The sequence below is a fragment of the Tachyglossus aculeatus genome, assembly GCF_015852505.1.
Source record: "Tachyglossus aculeatus isolate mTacAcu1 chromosome 12 unlocalized genomic scaffold, mTacAcu1.pri SUPER_6_unloc_1, whole genome shotgun sequence".
Taxonomy (NCBI): Eukaryota; Metazoa; Chordata; class Mammalia; order Monotremata; family Tachyglossidae; genus Tachyglossus; species Tachyglossus aculeatus.
In genome coordinates this window covers 747,766-768,499 of record NW_024044828.1, presented here as the reverse complement: position 1 = coordinate 768,499, position 20,734 = coordinate 747,766, and the positions used below count along the sequence as shown (strand labels likewise).

The following is a 20,734-nucleotide window of genomic DNA, read 5'->3' as shown; positions in this document are numbered from 1 at the left end:
GCCCAGAGGGCGCATGCGCGCTTCCCCAGTGCCGCCCCGACTCCAAGGCCCAGAATGCCTGCGCGCACGCGCGCCTCCATTGTGACGCTCCCCTCCCCGCCCTCCCGTGGCGGGCTTTCCGATGAGGGGCAGGAGGCGCGGCCAATGGGAGGCCGAGGCGCCGAGCGCGGCGGCCAATCGGAGGCGGGTAGGGGCGGGCGCGGGCACGTCGGGCGCGTCGGGCGCGTCGGGCGCGGGCACGGCGTCCCCGCGGCCCTGAGGGGAGCAGGCTGCGGCCCGCGGCGGCGGCGGCTGCGGCGGCGGGGCCCCCGGCCTCAGTTTCCCCTCGCCGCCCCCTGCCAAGGTAGGACGGGGACCCGCGGGCCGCCCGCGCCCCACCGCGTAGTCCGGGGCTCCGCGCGCTGGCAGCGCCCAGTCAGTACGAGTGAGTGAGTGAATGAATGAATGAATGAATGAATGAATGAATGAATGAGTGACGGCGGCGTCTCTATCTCTGTGTATCTAGACGTTGAATCTAGACGTTGATTTTTCCGAGCGCTTAGTCCAGTGCTCTGCACACACTAGACGCTCAATCAATACGATTAAGTGAATGACGGGGGCTCATCTATCCATGTGTCTATCGCACATATATACTATATATATATATATAGTGTGAATATATGTTTACGTGCACATATACTATATGTATACTATGCATATATATATATATATATATATATACATGTATGCACATATGTTGGGTAGGGACCGTCTCTATATGTTGCCAGCTTGTATTTCCCAAGCGCCAAGTACAGTGCTCTGCACATAGCGCTCAATCAATCAATCAGTCGTATTTATTGAGCGCTTACTATGCTCAAGAAATACGACTGAATGAATGAATGTAGTATATACTATATATATACTGTCCTATATACTGTAGTATATGTATACACTATAGTATGCTATACTGCAGACATATACTATATATAGTGCGAGTATATGTATATGTGTACATATACTATATAGTGTGTGTGTATGTACACATATAGTGTGTACATATGTATGCACATATGCTATATGTGTGCATGTATGCACATACACATTATATATATAGTATATATGTGTATATATGTATGCGTGTGGATATAGATAGGTATATATTTATTTATCCAAGCGCTAAGTACAGTGCTCCACACACAGGCGCTCAATCAGTACGATTGAATGAGTGACAATATCTATGTGTCTGTATCTATACATATCCAAGTGCTTAGTCCAGTGCTCTGCACACTCTGAATGCTCAATCAGTACAATTAAATGAATGAACGAATGACAGGGGCACATCTATCTATGCATCTGTATCTATATATGCAAGCACAGTAGGTGCTCAATCAATACAACTGAATGAATGAATGAGTGACAGGGGCATATCTATGTATCTGTATCTATACATATCTATCCAAGCGCTTAGCACAGTGCTCTGCACACTCTAAACGCTAAGTCAATACGATTAAATGAATGGCGGGGGCATATCTATATGTATCTATACATATTCAGTCGTATTTATTGAGCACTTACTGTGTGCAGAGCACTGTACTAAGCGCTTGAATCTATCCAAGCGCTTAGTATAGTGCTCTGCACACAGTAAGTGCTGTCAGGTCGATTGAATGAATGAATGAAGGATGGGGACGCATCTCTCTATACATATCCAAGCGCTTAGTACAGTGCTCTGCACACAGGCGCTCAATCAGTACAATTGAATGATTGAATGACGGGGGCATATCTATCTATGTATCTGTATCTATACATATCTATCCAAGTGCTTAGTTCAGTGCTCTGCACACAGTAAGCGCTCTCAGGTCAATTGAATGAATGATGGGGGCACATTTATCTCTATATATCTGTATATCTGTCTATATATCTATATGGGGGCGTATCTATATCTAGATATGTAGAAATATAAATATATCCAAGCATTTAGTACAGTGCTCACACACAGTAGGCGCTCAGTCAATACAATTGAATGAATGATGGGGGCGTATTTATGTATATATCTATACATATAATAATGATGGCATTTATTAAGCACTTACTATGTGCAAAGCACTGTTCTAAGCACTGGGGCAATCAGGTTGTCCCACGGGGGGCTCACAGTCTTCATCCCCACTTTACAGATGAAGGAACTGAGGCCCAGAGAAGTGAAGTGACTTGCCCAAAGTCACACAGCTGACAAGTGGCGGAGCCGGGATTTGAACCCATCACCACCGACTCCAAAGCCCGGGCTCTATCCACTGAGCCACAAAGCGCTTAGTACAGTGCTCTGCACACAGTAAACGCTCCATAAATATGATTGAATGACCAAATATCGGTACGTGTGTATATATCTACAATTCTATTTATTCTATTTATTTTGGTGGTACTGACCGCTGCCTACTTGTTTGGATTTGTTGTCTATCCCCCCCTTCTAAACCGGGAGCCCGTTGTTGGGCAGGGGCTGTGTCTCTCTATGGCCGAATTGTCCTCTCCAAGGCGCTTAGTCCAGTGCTCTGCACACAGTAAGCGCTCAATAAATACGATTGAACGAACAAGTGACTGTACTAAGCGCTGGGGTAGCTACAAGCAGACCGGGTTGGACACAGTCCCTGTCCCGCGCGGGGCTCGCGCTTTCATCCCCGTTTTCCAGACGAGGTCAGCGAGGCACAGAGAAGTGACTCGCCCGAGGTCACACAGCAGACGAGTGGCGGAGCCGGGATTAGAACCCATGACCTTCTGATTCCCAAGCCCGGGCTCCGTCCATTAACTCCAACGCTGCTGCTCCCCTGGAGTTTCTGGTGGCATGTCCCCGGCGTCCCTTTCATTCATTCAATCGGATCTACTGAGCGCTCCCTGTGCGCAGAGCACTGTACTAAGCGCCGGCCACCAGACTTCGGGAGTTGGCTGTGAGGATGGGGAATTGGCTTCCGTTCTTCTGCAGCATGGCATCCAGGCGTGCTCGGGAGAGAGATGCAGGATTTGCAGGACGAATGCTTCGGTTTTTCCCACTCGCCTGGTGTTTATGTGTGCTTTCCCCCCTTCCAGCTGAATGTGCCCGTGTCAGCACTTACAACAGTGCTTGGCACATAGTAAGCGCTTAACAAATGCCATTATTGTTATTATTATTATTATTATTATTATTATTACAGAGGCTCGAAATGGCACGTTGCAGATTTGGCCCCAAGCCATGAACAGTAGTTGCATTTTCCTCTCCTCCTCCCCATCCCCACTGCATCCGTGTATATATTCGTACAGATTTATTACTCTATTTATTACTTGTACATATTTACTATTTATTTTGTGAATACTGTGCATCTAGCTTTAATTCTATTTGTTCTGATGATTTTGACACCTGTCTCCGTGTTTGGTTTTTGCCGTCCGTCTCCCCCTTCTAGACTGGGAGCCCGTTGTCGGGTAGGGACCGTCTCTCTATGTTGCCGACTTGGACTTCCCAAGCGCTTAGTACAGGGCTCTGCACACAGTAAGCGCTCAGTAAATACGATTAAATGTATGAATTTGTACCTGCACACGGTGAGCTTAGCCAGCCTCCAAGGGAGATGAGCACCGTTTTGGTTAAAAGCAGTAGAGAAAAGCACATAGTAAGCGCTTAACAAATGCCATCATTATTATTTTTATCAGGGGAGTTGGGCAGTAAGGGAAAAAAATGATACGGGGCTTAAGTGTTTGGGGAACATTTAGTACTGTGGACCGAATGCTTCTTCGTTACGCAGAACATTAATAGTGACGATGGAGTTCCTGAGCTTGAACCGTGTTTTAAATCCAGAAATGTTGAAATGAAATGGAAAAGCCATATACCAACCGAAGTGTTTGAATCTCACTGCATTCCAGGCCAATTTAAGGCTTAAGAGTCTACAATGGGTGGATGAAGCCAGTTATAAATACTCCCCTTTCCTTTGGCCCTTGCGCAGAAATTGAAAATATAGGACAGTGGAGACTCTCCTCCTCATTTAATTGAAACACACGAGAGTCCTCTAAACTGAAAGCTCGTTGTGGGCCGTGGAACTTATCCTTATATTGTACTCTCCCAAGTGCATTGTACAATGCTCCGCACATGGGAAGCGCTCTGTCAATACCATTGATTGATTTTAACGTAAAGGTTCTCAAATAGCCCTAAATATAATATTTGGAATAAATGCTGTGAGATATTAGCTAGGTGTAGTTTAGGGAAGTAATCGGTTTCTCCTAAGCCCTTCCCAGTTCTCGTAATATGAAGTGCCCTGGAAATAGCAGAATAGCGATGTGGTATTTCATTTGTTTTTTCACTGCTGTAAAATTTATATTTGCTGGAGAAGTGGGGCATGGAAGGAGGGAGAATTGGAAGCAAGGGGGACTCGCTTCCAAATAAATATTTGAGTGCTTATTGTGCGTCAACATGGCCGTGTCGCCCCATCCTGAAAAAAACAACCCTGGACCCCACAGCTTCCTCCAGTTATCGACCCATCTCCCTCGGATCGTTCCTGTCCAAACATCCTGAGCGAGTTGTGTACCCCCACTCTTTCAAGTTTCTCCGCCACGCTCCTCTCCCTGACCCCCTTCGATCCGGCCTCCGTCCCCTTCGTTCCTGAGAAACCGTGGTCGGAAATGCCCTCCTTGCCAAATCCTGCGGCCTCTACTCCATCCTCACCCTCCTCGACCTCTCCTTTGACACTGTGGACCGCCCCCTTCTCCTGGAAACATCATCCGATTTTATCCACGCTTCCCCGACACCGTCCGCTCCTGGTTATTTCTCTGGCGGCTCATTCCGTCTCCTTCGCGAGCTCCTCCTCTCCGCCCCCCTTCTATTCTCCATCTTCACCGACATCTTTGGAGAACTCGTTCGCTCCATGGCTTCAACTGCTGTGCGGATGACCCCCAAATCTCCATCTCCAGCCCTGATCTCTCTCCCTCTCTTCAGTCTCGCGTTTCCTCCTGCCTTCAAGCCTAACATCCCCTCAAACTTAAACGTCTATTATTCTGGTTATTTCTATTGATGCCCGTTTCCTTGTTTTCATGTCTGTCTCCCCCCTTCTAGACTGTAATCAATCAATCAATCAATCAATCGTATTTATTGAGCGCTTACTATGTGCAGAGCACTGTACTAAGCGCTTGGGAAGTACAAATTGGCATCACATAGAGACAGTCCCTACCCAACAGTGGGCTCACAGTCTAAAAGGGGGAGACAGAGAACAGAACCAAACATACCAACAAAATAAAATAAGTAAGCCCGGTGAGGGCAGGGATTGTCTCTCTGTATCGCTGAATTGTACTTTCCACTTAGTGCCCGGGTTTTCCTCCTATTTTGAGAAGCAGCGTGGCTCAATGGAAAGAGCCCGGTCATGGGTTCAAATCCCTGCTCCGCCAATTGTCAGCTGTGTGACCTTGGGCAAGTCACTTTGCTTCTCTGTGCCTCAGTTCCCTCATCTGTCAAATGGGGATGAAGACCGTGAGCCCTATATGGGACAACCTGATTACCTTGTACCCTCCCCAGCGCTTAGAACAGTGCTTTGTACATAGTGAGCGCGTAACAAATGTCATCATTATTAGTAGTAGTAGTAGTAGTACAGTGCTGTGCACCCAGTAAGCTCTCAATAAATGCGATCGAATGAATGAAAGTATCTAAAGCAGAACTTCCGATCTTCCCACCCAAACCCCGTCTTCCCCTGACTTTCCCATCTCCGTAGATGGTACCAACATCCTTCCTGTCTCACCAGCCTGTCATCTTGGTGTTATCTTTGACTCCTCTCTTTCATTTAACCCACACATTCAATCCATCACTAAATCCTGTCAGTTCACCCTCCACAGAATCACTAAAATCCACCCTTTTCTCCTCATCCGAACTGCTCCCATCGTAATCCCGCTGCTGTTCCTGTCCCGCCTCGATTACCGTATCGGCTTCCTGGCCGCCCTCCCCGCCTCCTGTCTCTCCCCATTCCGGTCCGTACTTCATTCAGGACCTGTTTGTACATTTTTATTACTCTGTTTTCCTTGTACGTATCCTATTTATTTTTTGTTAATATGTTTTGTTGTCTGTCTCCCCCTTCTAGACTGTGAGCCCGCTGTTGGGTAGGGACCGTCTCTAGATGTTGCCAACTTGGACTTCCCAAGCGCTCTGCACCCAGTCAGCGCTCAATAAATACGATTGAATGAATGAATTCCGCTGCTCGGATCCCATTTCTACAGAAACGTTCGGTCCGTGTTTTCCCATTCCAGAACCTCAGGTAGTTGCCTGTCCACCTCTGCATCAAACCGAAACTCCTCCCCACTGGCTATCAATCACTCTATCACCTTGCCCCCTCCAACCTTGCCTTGCTGCTTCCCTGCTCCAACCCAGGCCGCGGACTTCGCTCGCGTAACGCCAACCTCCTCACTGTAACTCCGCCTCGCCTCGCTTGCCCACATCATCATCATCAATCGTATTTATTGAGCGCTTACTATGTGCAGAGCACTGTACTAAGTGCTTGGGAAGTACAAATTGGCAACATATAGAGACAGTCCCTACCCAATAGTGGGCTCACATCCCGCCTCTGGCCTGGAATGCTCTCCCTCCTCATATCTGCCGCCTTCAAAGCCTTCTCGACGGCCTCTCTCCTCCAAGAGGCCTTCCCTGACGCAGCCCTCTTTTCGTTTTGCGTCTCCCTGACTCGCTTCCTTTAATCATCCCCTCTCCCAGCCCCACGGCACTTAGGTACATATCTCTAATTTATTTATATTCATGCCTTTCTTTCCATCTAGACCATAAACTCGTTGTGGGCGGGAAGTGTGTCTGTCGTGTCGTTTTACTGTAGCCCACAAAATAGTATAGGGCTCTGCACATGGTAAGGACTCATTCATTCATTCAGTCGTATTTATTGAGCGCCTACTGTGTGCAGAGCACTGTACTGTGCGCTTGGGAAGTACAAGTCGGCAACACAAAGAGACGGTCCCTACCTGACAACGGGCTCACGGTCTAGAGGTGGGGGAGACAGACAACGAAACAAAGCACGTTGACAGGTGTCAAAACCGTCAGAACAAATAGAATTATATGACGGCACTTATCATCATCAATCGTATTTATTGAGCGCTTACTATGTGCAGAGCACTGTACTAAGCGCTTGGGAAGTACAAATTGGCAACACTTATTAAGCTCTTACTGTGTACAAAGCACTGTTCTTAGCACTGGGGAGGTTACAGGGAGATCAGGTTGGCCCCGGGGGGCTCACAGTCTTCATCCCCATTTTACAGATGAGGGGACTGAGGCATAGAGAATCAATCAATCAATCGTATTTATTGAGCACTTACTGTGTGCAGAGCACTGTACTAAGTGCTTGGGAAGTGCAAGTTGGCAACATATAGAGACGGTCCCTACCCAACAGTGGGCTCACAGTCTAAAAGGGGGAGACAGAGAACGAAACCAAACATACTAATAAAATAAATAGAATAGATATGCACAAAGAAAATAAATAAATAAATAGAGTAATAAATATGTACAAACATATACATATATACAGGTGCTGTGGGGAAGGGAAGGAGGTAAGGCGAGGGGATGGAGAGGGGGACGAGGGGGAGAGGAAGGAAGGGGCTCAGTCTGGGAAGGCATCCTGGAGGAGGTGAACTCTCAGCAGGGCCTTGAAGGGAGGAAGAGAGCTAGCTTGGCGGATGGGCCGAGGGAGGGCATTCAAGGCCCGGGGGATGACGTGGGCCGGGGGTTGATGGCGGGACAGGCGAGAACGAGGCCTAACGGTGAGGAGATTAGCGGCGGAGGAGCGGAGGGTGCGGGCTGGGCTGGAGAAGGAGAGAAGGGAGGGGAGGTAGGAGGGGGCGAGGGGATGGATGGACAGCCCTGAAGCCCAGGGTGAGGAGTTTCTTGCCTGATGCACAGATTGATTGGTAGCCACGGGTGATTTTTGAGGAGGGGAGTAACATGCCCAGAGCGTTTCTGGACCAAAACAATCCGGGCAGCAGCATGAAGTATGGATTGAAGTGGGGAGAGACACGAGGATGGGAGATCAGAGAGAAGGCTGATGCAGTAGTAGAGAAGTGAAGCGACTTGCCCAAAGTCACCCAGCTGACAGTTGGCGGAGCCAGGATTCGAACCCTTGACCCCGGACTCCAAAGCCCGGGCTCTTTCCACTGAGCCACATGGCTTCTCTGTTACTATACCGACTAGAATTATAGCTACATGCACATCATTAACGAAATAAATAGAATAGTAAATAAACACTAATAAGCGCTCAATAAACACCATTGACTGGCTGACTGAAAAAGGTCTTTTTTTAACGTCTCGGGGGAGTATAATACAGCAGAGTTGGTAGATATGTTCTCTGCCCACAGAGATCTTCTAGACTGTGAGCCCGTTGTCTAGGGACCATCTCCATATGTTGCCAACTTGTACTTCCCAAGTGCCTAGTACAGTGCTCTGCACACAGTAAACGCTCAGTAAATACGATTGAATGAATGAATGAATCTTACTTCCTAGAACGGAAAACAGACATTAAAATAAATTACGGCTATGCACATAAATGCTGTGGCCAGGGAACATGCCTACCAACTCTGTTATATTGTACTCTGTGAAGCGCTTAGTACAGTGCTGTGCATATAGTAAGTGCTCAATAAATACGATTGCTGTGGGGCTGAGGGTAGGGTGGGTTTTCAAGTGCTTAAATGGCACAGACCCAAAACCTAGATAGAATAATAATAATAATAATAATAATGGCATTTATTAAGTGCTTACTATGTGCCAAGCACTGTTCTAAGCACTGGGGAGGTTACAAGTTGATCGGGTTGTCCCACGGGGGGCTCACAGTCTTCATCCCCATTTTCATTCATTCATTCAGTCGTATTTATTGAGCACTTACTGTGTGCAGAGCACTGTACTAAGCGCTTGGGAAGTACAAGTTGGCAAGGGAACTGAGGCCCAGAGAAGTGAAGTGACTTGCCCAAAGTCACACTTTCATTCATTTGTTCATTCAGTCGTATTTATTGAGTGCTTACGGTGTGCAGAGCACTGGACTAAGCGCTTGGGAAGTACAAGTTGGCAGCATATAGAGACGGTCCCTACCCAACAGTGAGCAGACAAGCTGCGGAGCTGGAATTCGAATCAATGACCTCTGACTCCCAAGCCCGGGCTCTATCCACTGAGCCCCGCTGCTTTTCTCTCTGCTGGAAAGAGCCCGGGCTTGGGTTCAAATCCTGACTCCACCGATTGTCAGCCGTGTGACTTTGGGCCCATCACTCCACTTCTCTGGGCCTCGGTTCCCTCATCTGGAAAATGGGGGTGAAGACTTTGAGCCCCCCCGTGGGACAACCTGATGACCTTGTAACCTCCCCAGCACTTAGTACAGTGCTTTGCACATAGCGCTTAATAAATGCCATTATTATTATTATTATTATTATTTCCACTGAGCCACACTGCTTCTCTGAGGATTAAGATTGTGAGTCCCATGTGGGACAGGGACTGTGTCTAACGTGATTGCCTTTTATCTACCCCAGTGGTTTTCACAGTACCTGACACATAGTAAGCGCCTAACAAATACCATTTAAAAAATGCAGAAAGGAGAAGGAGAAGGGGAAATGAGGGCTTAGTACTTTAGGAGGAGATGTGATTCTTTACAAGGCTTTAAAAGCGGGGAAAGTGGTGGTCTGTCCCTTGCGCAGGAGACGCGGTCCCAGGCCGGGGGAGGATTTGGGCGAGGGATCGGTGGCGAGAGAGACGAGAACGCGGAACAGTGAATAGTTGGGCTTCAGAGGAGCCAAGCGTAGCGTGAGCCGACTGAACGCTTTAAAGCCGACGGAAGGGGTTTCCGTTTGACGCGGAGATGGATGAGTTCTTGAGAAGTGGGGCGATGCGGACTGAATTTTGGGGTTTTTTTTTTAGGAAAAAAATCATCCGGGCAGGAGAGTAAGGTAAGGACTAGAGAGGGGAGAGACCGGAGGCAGGGAGGTCAGCGAGGAGGCTGATGCCGTGATTAAGTCAGGATGCGGTAAGTGCTTGGATCAACGGAGTAGCAGTTTGGAGCGGAAAGGGTGGATTTTAGTGATAATAATAATAATAATGGCATTTATTAAGCGCTTACTATGCGCAAAGCACCGTTCTAAGCGCTGGAGAGGTTACAAAGTGAAGCAGTGTGGCTCAGCGGAAAGAGCATGGGCTTTGGAGCCAGAGGTCATGGGTTTGAATCCCGGCTCCGCCAGTTGTCAGCAGGGTGACTTTGGGCAAGTCGCTTCTCTGTTCCTCAGTTACCTCATCTGGAAAATGGGGATTGACTGTGAGCCCCCTGTGGGACCACCTGATCCCCTTGTATCCCCCCAGCTCTTAGAACAGTGCTTTGCACATAGTAAGCGCTTAACACATGCCACCATTATTATAATTCCTTGCCCACAACGAGCTCGCAATCTAGAGGACTTGGTGATATTCAGCAGTTGGAGCCATCTAATCGTTGATCTGGTTATATTCCCCCATTCCGTGAAAATTCCTGTCAAGTATTGGAAATTCTTAGAAAAAGACCAACTCCTGTCCTTCCTCGCCGTCTCTGTCTCCCCCCGGGAAACCTCCTTTTCTAATCTTAGAAAGCCGCACGCCAGATGGGGATGAAACGGCTCCTTCCGTCTGACGGGGCTTTTCGGGAATATGTTCTTTAATAGACCTTTTAACGTTTAGCCCTCTGAATTAGTGTTTTCAGAGGCATCAAAATATGTCTGGAACTTGTGCATCTAGCTTTAATTTCCGTTTGTTCTGACGATTTTGACACCTGTCTACATGTTTTGTTTTGTCGTCCGTCTCCCCCTTCTAGAGCCCATTGTCGGGTAGGGACCGTCTCTATGTTGCCGACTTGGACTTCCCAAGCGCTTAGTACAGTGCTCTGCACACAGTAAGCGCTCAATAAATATGATTGAATGAATGAATGTAGTTGATAAAATTGGCAGAATTTCCAGTGTGGACTGTCGTAATGTGTCTAGTGTATCGTTAGCAGTGAATAAACAAATGGGGATGATGTTGGTTAAAACTGTTTTCTTTGCTCTTAAGGCAAGTGCTTTTTTCCCCCCAGTTGAGCTGTTTAAGACTTTTTGGTTAAATGCTTAATATAAATAAAGACTTCATGAATTAATTTGTTTATTTAAAAGGCCTATAGTCTGTGGATTATACAGACTATAGGCTATATTAGGACATATAGCCCGTGCTCGCTTGGGGTCATAATTTACCTAAACCCAAAATTTGGGTTTTTGCCAGTGATTTTTTTCCTTATGAATTCTTTTTTTTGGAGCGAAGAGGAAGTGTCTTTGGTAATTGAGGAACTTTCTTCCTATAAGCCAGGGAAGGATTCTATTTATTTATTAATGATAATGGCATTTTATTAAGCGCTTACTATGTCCACAGCCCTGTTCTAAGCCCTGGGGAGGTTACAAGGTGATCAGGTTGGCCCGCGGGGGGCTCCCAGTCTTAATCCCCATTTTACAGATGAGGGAACCGAGGCATAGCGAAGTGACTTGCCCAAAGTCACCCAGCTGACAATTGGCAGAGCCGGGATTTGAACCCATGACCTCCGACTCCAAAGTCCGTGCTCTTTTCCACTGAGCCACGCTGCCTCTCTGATATTAGGAATTATTTATATTGGTGTCCGTCTCCCCCTCTAGACTCATTGTGGGCAGGGAATGTACCTTAAAACTGTGTTGTAGCGTACTTTCCCAAGTGTTTAGCAGAAGCGGCCTGGCTTAGGGGATAGAGCCCGGGCCTAGGAATCAGAAGGACCTGGGTTCTAATCCCGGCTCTGCCCCGTGTCTGCTGCGTGACCACGGGCAAGTCACGTCGCTCCCGTGCCTCAGTTCCCTCACGACATGGAAGCACCACGACAGAGAAGTGCTAAATTGATCGCTGTTGGCGTATAGATGGGGGAGAACAGAAATTAATCGGGCTTTGGAAGGGGAGGAGGCCGAGCCAGAAGCTGGAAGTGGCAGAAAGGAAAAGAAGTCCCTCTGAGGAGGTTAGTTTGAGGGGAATCAAGATTGCACATAGTAAGCGCTTAACCAATGCCGTTATTATTATTATCGCAAGCTGGAATCTACTAGATTCCAGAGTGCTGGAATCTACTAGATTCCAGAGTGCTGGAATCTACTAGATTCCAGAGCGCTGGAATCTACTAGATTCCAGAGTCCTGGAATCTACTAGATTCCAGAGAAGCAGCGTGGCTCCGCGGAAAGAGCCCAGGCTTTGGAGTCAGAGGTCGTGGGTTTAAATCCCGGCTCTGCCCATTGTCAGCTGTGTGACTTTGGGCAAGTCACTTCGCTTCTCTGGGCCTCGGTTCCCTCATCTGGAAAATGGGGACCCCACGTGGGACAACCTGATCACCTTGTAGCCTCCCCAGTGCTTAGAACAGTGCTTGGCACATAGTAAGCGCTTAACAAATACCATCATTATTATTATTATTACTAGAAGAGTCGATGAGTAGGAGGAAGAAAGCCGACTGAATGCTTTAAAGTCAGTAGTCAGAAGTTTCTGCTTGACATGAAGAGGAATAAATAATCCAGTTGAGGCATATGCCAGGATCCCATGGGCTCCCGTTCCTTAAAAATGTGATTGGATTGTAAATGCAGTTTCGAGAGCTGCTTTTCCAATAGATGTCTAAATGAGATTCATCCCAGAACTTCTGCAAAACTAATACAATTGTGTAATTTATTAAGCGCTTCATTCATTCATTCAGTCGTATTTATTGAGCGCTTACTGTGTGCAGAGCACTGTACTAAGCGCTTGGGAAATACAAGTTGGTACTTGTACTTGCTTTATAGGGTGAAGCAGCGTGGCTCAGTGGAAAGATCATGGGTTCGAATCCCGGCTCCACCGCTTGTCAGCCGTGTGACTTGGGGCAAGGCACTTCACTTCTCTGGGCCTCAGTCACCTCATCTGGAAAATGGGGATGAAGACTGTGAGCCCCACGTGGAACAACCTGATCACCTTGTAACCTCCCCAGCGCTTAGAACGGTGCTCTGCACATAGTAAGCTCTTAATAAATGCCATCATTATTATTATTATTAAAAATGTGATTGGATTGTGAATGCAGTTTCGAGGGCTGCTTTTCCAATAGAAGTCCAAATGAGATTCATCCCAGAACTTCTGCAAAACTAATACAATTGTGGAATTTATTAAGCGCTTAATATGGTGAAGCAGCGTGGCTCGGTGGAAAGATCATGGGCTTGGGAGGCAGAGGTCACGGGTTCGAATTCCAGCTCCACCGCTTGTCAGCCATGTGACTTGGGGCAAGGCACTTCACTTCTCTGGGCCTCAGTCACCTCATCTGGAAAATGGGGATGAAGACTGTGAGCCCCACGTGGGACAACCTGATCACCTTGTAACCTCCCCAGCACTTTGAACGGTGCTTTGCACATAGTAAGCGCTTAATAAATGCCATCATCATCATTATTATTATTATTCTCTGGGCCTCAGTCACCTCATCTGAAAAATGGGGATGAAGACTGTGAGCCCCACGTGGGACAACCTGATCACCTTGTTTCCTCCCCAGCGCTTAGAACAGTGCTTTGCACATAGTAAGTGCTTAACAAATGCTATTATTATTATTATTAGAACAGTGCTTTGCACATAGTAAGCGCTTAACAAATGCTATCATTATTATTATGTGCCAAGCACTGCACTAAGCACTGTGGGGCATGATGGGGCAGGGGGTTCTGGGCCTGAGGGAGGAAATGGACAAGGGGTAAGTGACAGAAAAGATGAGATGGAGGTACAGAGAGTTGGTTGGCATTAGGGAAACGAAAGATTTGCAGCTCGTTGTGGGCAGGGAACGTGACTGCCAACTCTGTAGTACTGCATTCTCCCAAGCGCTCACTACAGTACCCTGTACACAGAAAGTGCTCAATAAATGTGATTGATGAGAGATCAAAAACGGTAGAGAGTTGATTGAGTATTTTAAAGCTAGTGGTAAGGAATTTCTGTTGAATATGGAGTTGGATGGGAACCCATTGGGGACTCTTTGAGGAGTGGCGAGATGAGGACTGAACTGTTTTTGGAAAAATGATCCGGTCCGCAGAGTGAAGACAGGAAAGAGAGAGAAGGCAGGGAGATCAGGGAGGAGACTGTCGCAGTATCAGGGCGGGTAAATAAGTTCTTGGTTCGGTCTGCTAACAATCAATCAGTCGGATTCATTGAGCGCCTACTGTGTGCAAAGGAGTTCGGATGGAGAGGAAAGGGTGGATTTTTAGAGGTGTTGTGTAGGTAGAATCGCCGGGATTTCGTGACAGATCGAATGAGGGAGGTGAGTGGAGGATAATGGTGAGGTTACGGGAAACGGCAGAGTGTAAGAATATTCATTCATTCATTCAATCGTATTTATTGAGCGCTTACTGTGTGCAGAGCACTGTACTAAGCGCTTGGGAAGTCCAAGTTGGCAAGAGAAGTGTTCCGAGCCTGGGAGTGGGGTGAGTATTGGAGTGCTGTACTGGGGGTTGTGGCGCCGGGTGTGCTTTGTTCATCTGAACCACGAGCCAACGGATTCTGTTTTGATTTCGGGCGTTGGACCGTGTTTTGGTCTTCTGTGATGCTTCTGCCTCGAGTCCCCCTCCTGACATACGCTGTCAGATTGGAAGCCTTCCTAGTGTCGCTTGGGTATTTTCCCTCGGCACCGACTTCTGTGCTGTACACGGAACAATCCCTTAATAATGACTGTCGACACTCCCACGACTCCTGACGCGAGTGCATTGTGGATGGGAGGGTAGATCCGGTACGGAAATGTGAAGTTAGTCAGGGAAGGCCTATCCCTGGAGTAGCGTAAAAATCCCCGCCAAGCAGAGGATAATAATAATAATAATGATGATGGCATTTGTTAGGCGCTTTCTATGTGCAGAGCACTGTTCTAAGCGCTGGTGGGGATACAAGGTGATCAAGCTGTCCCACGTGGGGCTCACAGTCTTAATCCCCATTTTACAGATGAGGTAACTGAGGCTCAGAGAAGTTAAGTGACTTGCCCAAGGTCACACAGCAGACATGTGGCGGAGTCGGGATTGGAACCCATGACCTCTGACTCCAAAGCCTGGGCTCTTTCCACTGAGCCAAGCTGCTTCTCGGCTATTCGGAAAGAATAAGAGTCTGTCCAAGGTTCAGGAGAAAACCGTTTAAATCTTTCGGATAGCTGCGAAGCTCCGGGTAAGCACGTTGGCCAACTGATAATAATAATAATAATAATAATGATAATAATAATAGCATTTATTAAGCACTTACTATGTGCAAAGCACTGTTCTAAGCGCTGGGGAGGTTACAAGGACATGAGGTTGTCCCACAGGGGGCTTACAGTCTTAATCCCCATTTTACAGATGAGGTAACTGAGGCACAGAAAAGTTAAGTGACTTGCCCAAAGTCACACAGCTGACAATTGGCGGAGCCGGAATTTGAACCCATGACCTCTGACTCCAAAGCCTGGGCTCTTTCCACTGATGGTGATCACGTTGTCCCACGTGGGGCTCACTGATACTGTTTTAATCCCGATTCTGCCAAATGTCAGCTGTGTGACTTTGGGCAAGTTGCTTCACTCCTCTGGGCCTCAGTTCCCTCATCTGTAAAATGGGGATGAAGACTGGGAGCCCCCTGTGGGACAACCCGATCGCCTCGTAACCTCCCCAGCGCTTAGGACAGTGCTTTGCACATAGTAAGCGCTTAATAAATGCCATTGTTATTATTATTATTAATCAGAGATACGGTGTAAAGAGGCAACAAGAGGAGGCTCACCAATTTAGATTTTACAGCGGCAGACCCAAGGATTGATGAAGAGGTAAAACGGTTCCTTGCCACGTGTTTGGGATCAGGCCTTCAGGTTTTCATTTGGGAAAAGGGTCTACTCAGAAATCCCCAAAGTAAAGCCTCTGGCCTGTTTGGCCTCCATCCCTGGTTTAAACAACGGGAGAAAACTCTGTCCGTGCCTTGGGTAGGGACCGTCTCTAGATATTGCCAACTTGGACCCCCCAAGCGCTTAGTACAGTGCTCTGCACACAGTAAGCGCTCAATAAATATGATTATATGAATGAGTCAGACGTCATGGGTTCAAATCCCAGCTCTGCCAATTGTCAGCTGTGTGACTTTGGGCCAGTCACTTCACTTCTCTGGGCCTCAGTTCCCTCATCTGGAAAATGGGGATGGAGAAGGTGAGCCCCACGGAGGACAACCTGATCACCTTGTACCCCCCCCAGTGCTTAGAACAGTGCTTTGCACATAATAAGCACTTAACAAATACCATTATTATTATTATTATTCATTTAATTTGTACATATTTATTCTATTTATTTTATTTTGTTAATATGTTTTGTTTTGTTCTCTGTCTCCCGCTTCTAGACTGTGAGCCCACTGTTGGGTAGGGACCATCTCTATGTGTTGCCGACTTGGACTTCCCAAGGGCTTAGTACAGTGCTCTGCACACAGTAAGTGCTCAATAAATGCGATTGAATGAATAAATACGATTGAATGAGTGAATTTGGCATAATCAGTATTGGGTCTCTCAATTAGCCGATGAATCAGCCGTCTTTCTCGAGAACCGGTGACGGCGTTCCTCCAGATTGCTTCCCCTTCCCGGTGCTTTTATGGCCTGGTGCTTTTCTGGCTGCTCAGTCTCAGGAGGCTCGAGGATGCTCTCGGGAAGGTACACCAACCGCATCTATTCTATTTATTTTATTTTGTCAATATGTTTCGTTTTGTCGTCTGTCTCCCCCTTCTAGACTGTGAGCCCGCTGTCGGGTAGGGACCGTCTCTAGATGTTGCCGACTTGCACTTCCCAAGCGCTTAGTACAGTGCTCTGCACACAGTAAGCGCTCAATAAATGCGATTGAATGAATGAATCTCCCTCGCCGTATGATCCACAACGGCAACCCTTCGTCCTCAGGTGGCTGGAATATTGTAGCCTCCTCTGATTTATGCCTCAATTCCCTCATGTGTAAAATGGGGATTGGGACTGGGAGCCCCGGGTGGGATAGGGACCGTGTCCAACCGGATTACTTTGTATCTGCCCAGTGCTTAGAAAAGCGTCTGGCACGCAGGAAGTGCTTAAATGCCATTTTAAAAAGAATCACTAAAATCTGTCCTTTCCTCACATATTTACTATTCTATTTATTTTATTTTGTGAATATGTTTTGTTGTCCGTCTCCCCTTTCTAGACTGTGAGTCCGCTTTCGGGTAGGGACTGTCTCTCTATGTTGCCGACTTGGACTTCCCAAGCGCTTAGTACAGTGCTCTGCACACAGTAAGCGCTCAGTAAATACGATTGAATGGAATGAATGAATGAATGAATGAATAAATGAGGTTCAGAAGAAGCACCCCGGCCCTGTGGAAGCGCTCAAGAAATACGATTGATTGATTGATTGATTGATTGGAAGGAGCCCGGGCCCGGGGGTCGTCGGAGGACTTGGTTGGGTTCTAATTCCGGCTCTGCCACGGGTCTGCAGCGTGACCTTGGGCGAGTCGGCTGACTGACTCATCTGTACCTCAGTTTCCTCTTCTACAAAATGGCGATTCCCGGTCTTCCTCCTCTTTGCGCTCGAGTCCCCAAAGCGGGTGATAAATTCTATCTGAGGCGAAATGCCAGCACGGGACTGATAGTCAATAAGTATGTTGCCAACTTGGACTTCCCAAGCGCTTAGTCCTGTGCTCTGCGTGCAGTAAGTGCTCAGTAAATACGCTTGAATGAGTGAATGAATGAATGAATGAACAAGTACTGTAAGTTTAAAAAAAAAAACTTGCATCTACCCCAGGACTTAATACAGTGATTGGCACAAAGTAAGCACTTAAATACCACAATTATTATCTTCTAGGGAACTCACGGGGCCCAAAGCAGAGAGGAATATGCCCTGGAGTTTCACGGCTTATGAACACCTAGCTCCAACCCTGAAGCATCGTGGCTCAGTGGAAAGAACCCGGGCTTTGGAGTCAGTGGGCAGGGGTTCGAATTCTGCCTCCGCCGGTTGTCAGCTTTGTGACTTTGGGCCAGTCACTTCACTTCTCTGGGCCTCAGTTCCCTCATCTGGAAAATGGGGATTGACTGGAAGCCCCCCTCCCCCCCCACCGTGGGACATCCTGATCACCTCGTAGCCTCCCTGGCACTTAGAACAGTGCTTTGCACATAGTAAGCGCTTAATAAATGCCATTATTATTATGATTATTCTCTGTGCTTCAGTCCCCTCCTCTGTAAAATGGGGATTAAAGGCTGAGAGCCCCGTGTGGGGCGGGGATTGGGTCTGATAAGTCTGTGCCCACCCCAACGCTTAGAAAACTGCCTGGCACATAGTAAGCGCGGAAGAAATACCATTTAAAAAGAAACAAACCCAAAAAACAACCACCCAGAAGTGAACGTAGCGTCCACCCCCGGCCTTTTCTTTCCTGCAGTTCCCGTAAAAGCTTTTAAATCAATATGATATTTATGTATTCATTCGTTCATTTATTTATTGTACGTTATGTGTCGAGCCCCCTTTTTCCTCTCCTCCTCCTCCCCATCCCTTTCCGCCCTACCTCCTTCCCCTCGCCACAGAACCTGTATATATGTTTTACTCTATTTATTTTACTTGTGCATAGCTACTGCCCAGAGCTTAGAATAATGCCATCATTATTATTTATTTTGTTAATGATGCGCATCTAGCTTTATTTCTCTTTACTCTGAGGAGCAGAATTAGAGAATTAGAATTATAAGAGAAGCAGCGTGGCTCAGTGGAAAGAGCCTGGGCTTTGGAGTCCGAGGTCATGGATTCTAATCCCGACCCTGGCACTTGTCAGCTGTGTGACTTTGGGCAAGTCATTTCACTTCTCTGGGCCTCAGTTCCCTCATCTGTAAAATGGGGGTGAAGACTGTGAGCCCCGCGTGGGACAACCTGATTACCTTGTAACCGCCCCAGTGCTTAGAACAGTGCTTTGCGCACAGTAAGCGCTTAATAAATGCCATCATTATTATTATTATTCTGAGGACTTGACACCTGTCCACATGTTTGGTTTTGTCGTCTGTCTCCCCCTTCTAGACTGGGCGCCCGTTGCCGGGTAGGGACTGTCTCTATATGTTGCCAACTTGGACTTCCCAAGCGCTTAGTCCAGTGCTCTGCGCACGGTAAGCGCTCAATAAATACGATTGAATGAATGAATGAGCTCCCTTTTTCGTCTCCTCCTTCTCCTCCCCAAAGCACCTGTATATATAATAACGATGGCATTTATGAAGTGCTTACTATGCGCAAAGCACTGTTCTAAACGCTGGGGAGGTTACAGGGTGAGGAGGTTGTCCCATGGGGGGCTCACAGTCTTAATCCCCATTTTCCAGATGAGGGAACTGAGGCCCAGAGAAGTGAAGTGACTTGCCCCAAGTCACCCAGCTGACAACCGGCGGTGCTGGGATTTGAACCCAAGACCTCTGACTTCAATGCCCGGGCTCTTTCCACTGAGCCACGCTGCTTCTCCGTGTCTGTACAGATCTCTATTACTCTATTTTACTTGTCCATATTTACTATTCTCTTTATTCTGTTAATGATGTGCCTTTCGCTTTAATTCTATTTGTTCGGACGTCTTGCCACCCGTCCACGTGTTTGGTTTTGTCGTCCGTCTCCCCCTTCTAGACTGTGAGCCCGTCATCGGGTAGGGACTGTCTCTGGATGTCGCCGACTTGGACTTCCCAAGCGCTTAGTACAGTGCTCTGCACACGGTAAGCGCTCAATGAAGAAGCACTCGATAGAGAAGCAGCGTGGCTCAATGGAAAGAGCCCGGGCTTGGGAGTCGGAGGTCGTGGGTTCAAATCCCGGCTCCGCCACTTGTCAGCTGGGTGACTTGGGGCAAGTCACTTCGCTTTCTAGACTGTGAGCCCACTGTTGGGTAGGGACTGTCTCTATATGTTGCCAACTTGTACTTCCCAGCGCTTAGTACAGTGCTCTGCACACAGTAAGCACTCAATAAATGCGATTGATTCTCTGGGCCTCAGTTCCCTCATCTGGAAAATGGGGATGAAGACTGTGAGCCCCCCGTGGGACAACCTGATCACCTTGTAATAATGGTATTTATTAAGCGCTTACTATGTGCCTTGTAACCCCCCCAGCGCTTTGAACAGTGCTTTGCATGTAATGAAAGCCTAATACATGCCATCGTTATTATTATTATATTCGTTCATTCATTCAGTCGTATTTATTGAGCGCTTACTGTGTGCACAGCACTGTCCTAAGCGCTTGGGAAGTCCAAGTCGGCAACCTATAGAGACGGTCCCCGCCCGACAACGGGCTCACGGTCTAGAAGGGGGAGACGGACGACAAAACCAAACATGTGGACAGGTGTCAAGTCATCAGAGTGCCCGGCCCACAGTAAGCGCTCAATAAATACGACTGATTGGTACGTTTCAGCGACGCAACCTCATTAACGGGCTAAGAGATGCTGGCGAAGCTCTGTATTAGTCTGAGCCAACGTGATTTTTTTTTTCTTTTGCCTCAGGTTAAATGGGAGCCACCCCGGCAAGTCGGATGCCCATCTAGCCGCCTCGTCACATTAGGAGATTGCAATGAGTGGGGGAGGAGAGCAGCCAGATCTCCTCAGTGTTGGAATCCTGGTAAAAGAAAGATGGAAAGTGGTGAGTGTCTTCCCTGTCTGTACGAATGGAAGAACCTGACGGATTTATTCAGGAAATCGGGTATCTGAGGCGGGGATAATACATGCATTTGTTACATCATCATCATCATCATCATCATCATCGTAATAATAACAACAATGAATGGAAGAACCTGACGGATTTATTCCGGAAATCGG

The 20,734-nt window shown here is 47.5% G+C and overlaps 1 protein-coding gene across 2 annotated transcripts in view; it reads left to right on the top strand.

The window, feature by feature from the left end:
* The first annotated feature begins 302 nt into the window (after positions 1–302).
* Positions 303–20,734, top strand: part of TTBK2 (tau tubulin kinase 2) — a 154,759-nt gene continuing 134,327 nt past the window's right edge. For both annotated transcript variants that reach the window (XM_038741272.1, XM_038741273.1), the window contains exons 1-2: positions 303–343; positions 20,423–20,558. In XM_038741272.1, coding sequence (XP_038597200.1) covers positions 20,490–20,558 — 69 coding nt within the window. In that variant the 5' untranslated portion in view covers positions 303–343; positions 20,423–20,489. The remainder of the gene's footprint in view (positions 344–20,422; positions 20,559–20,734) is intronic.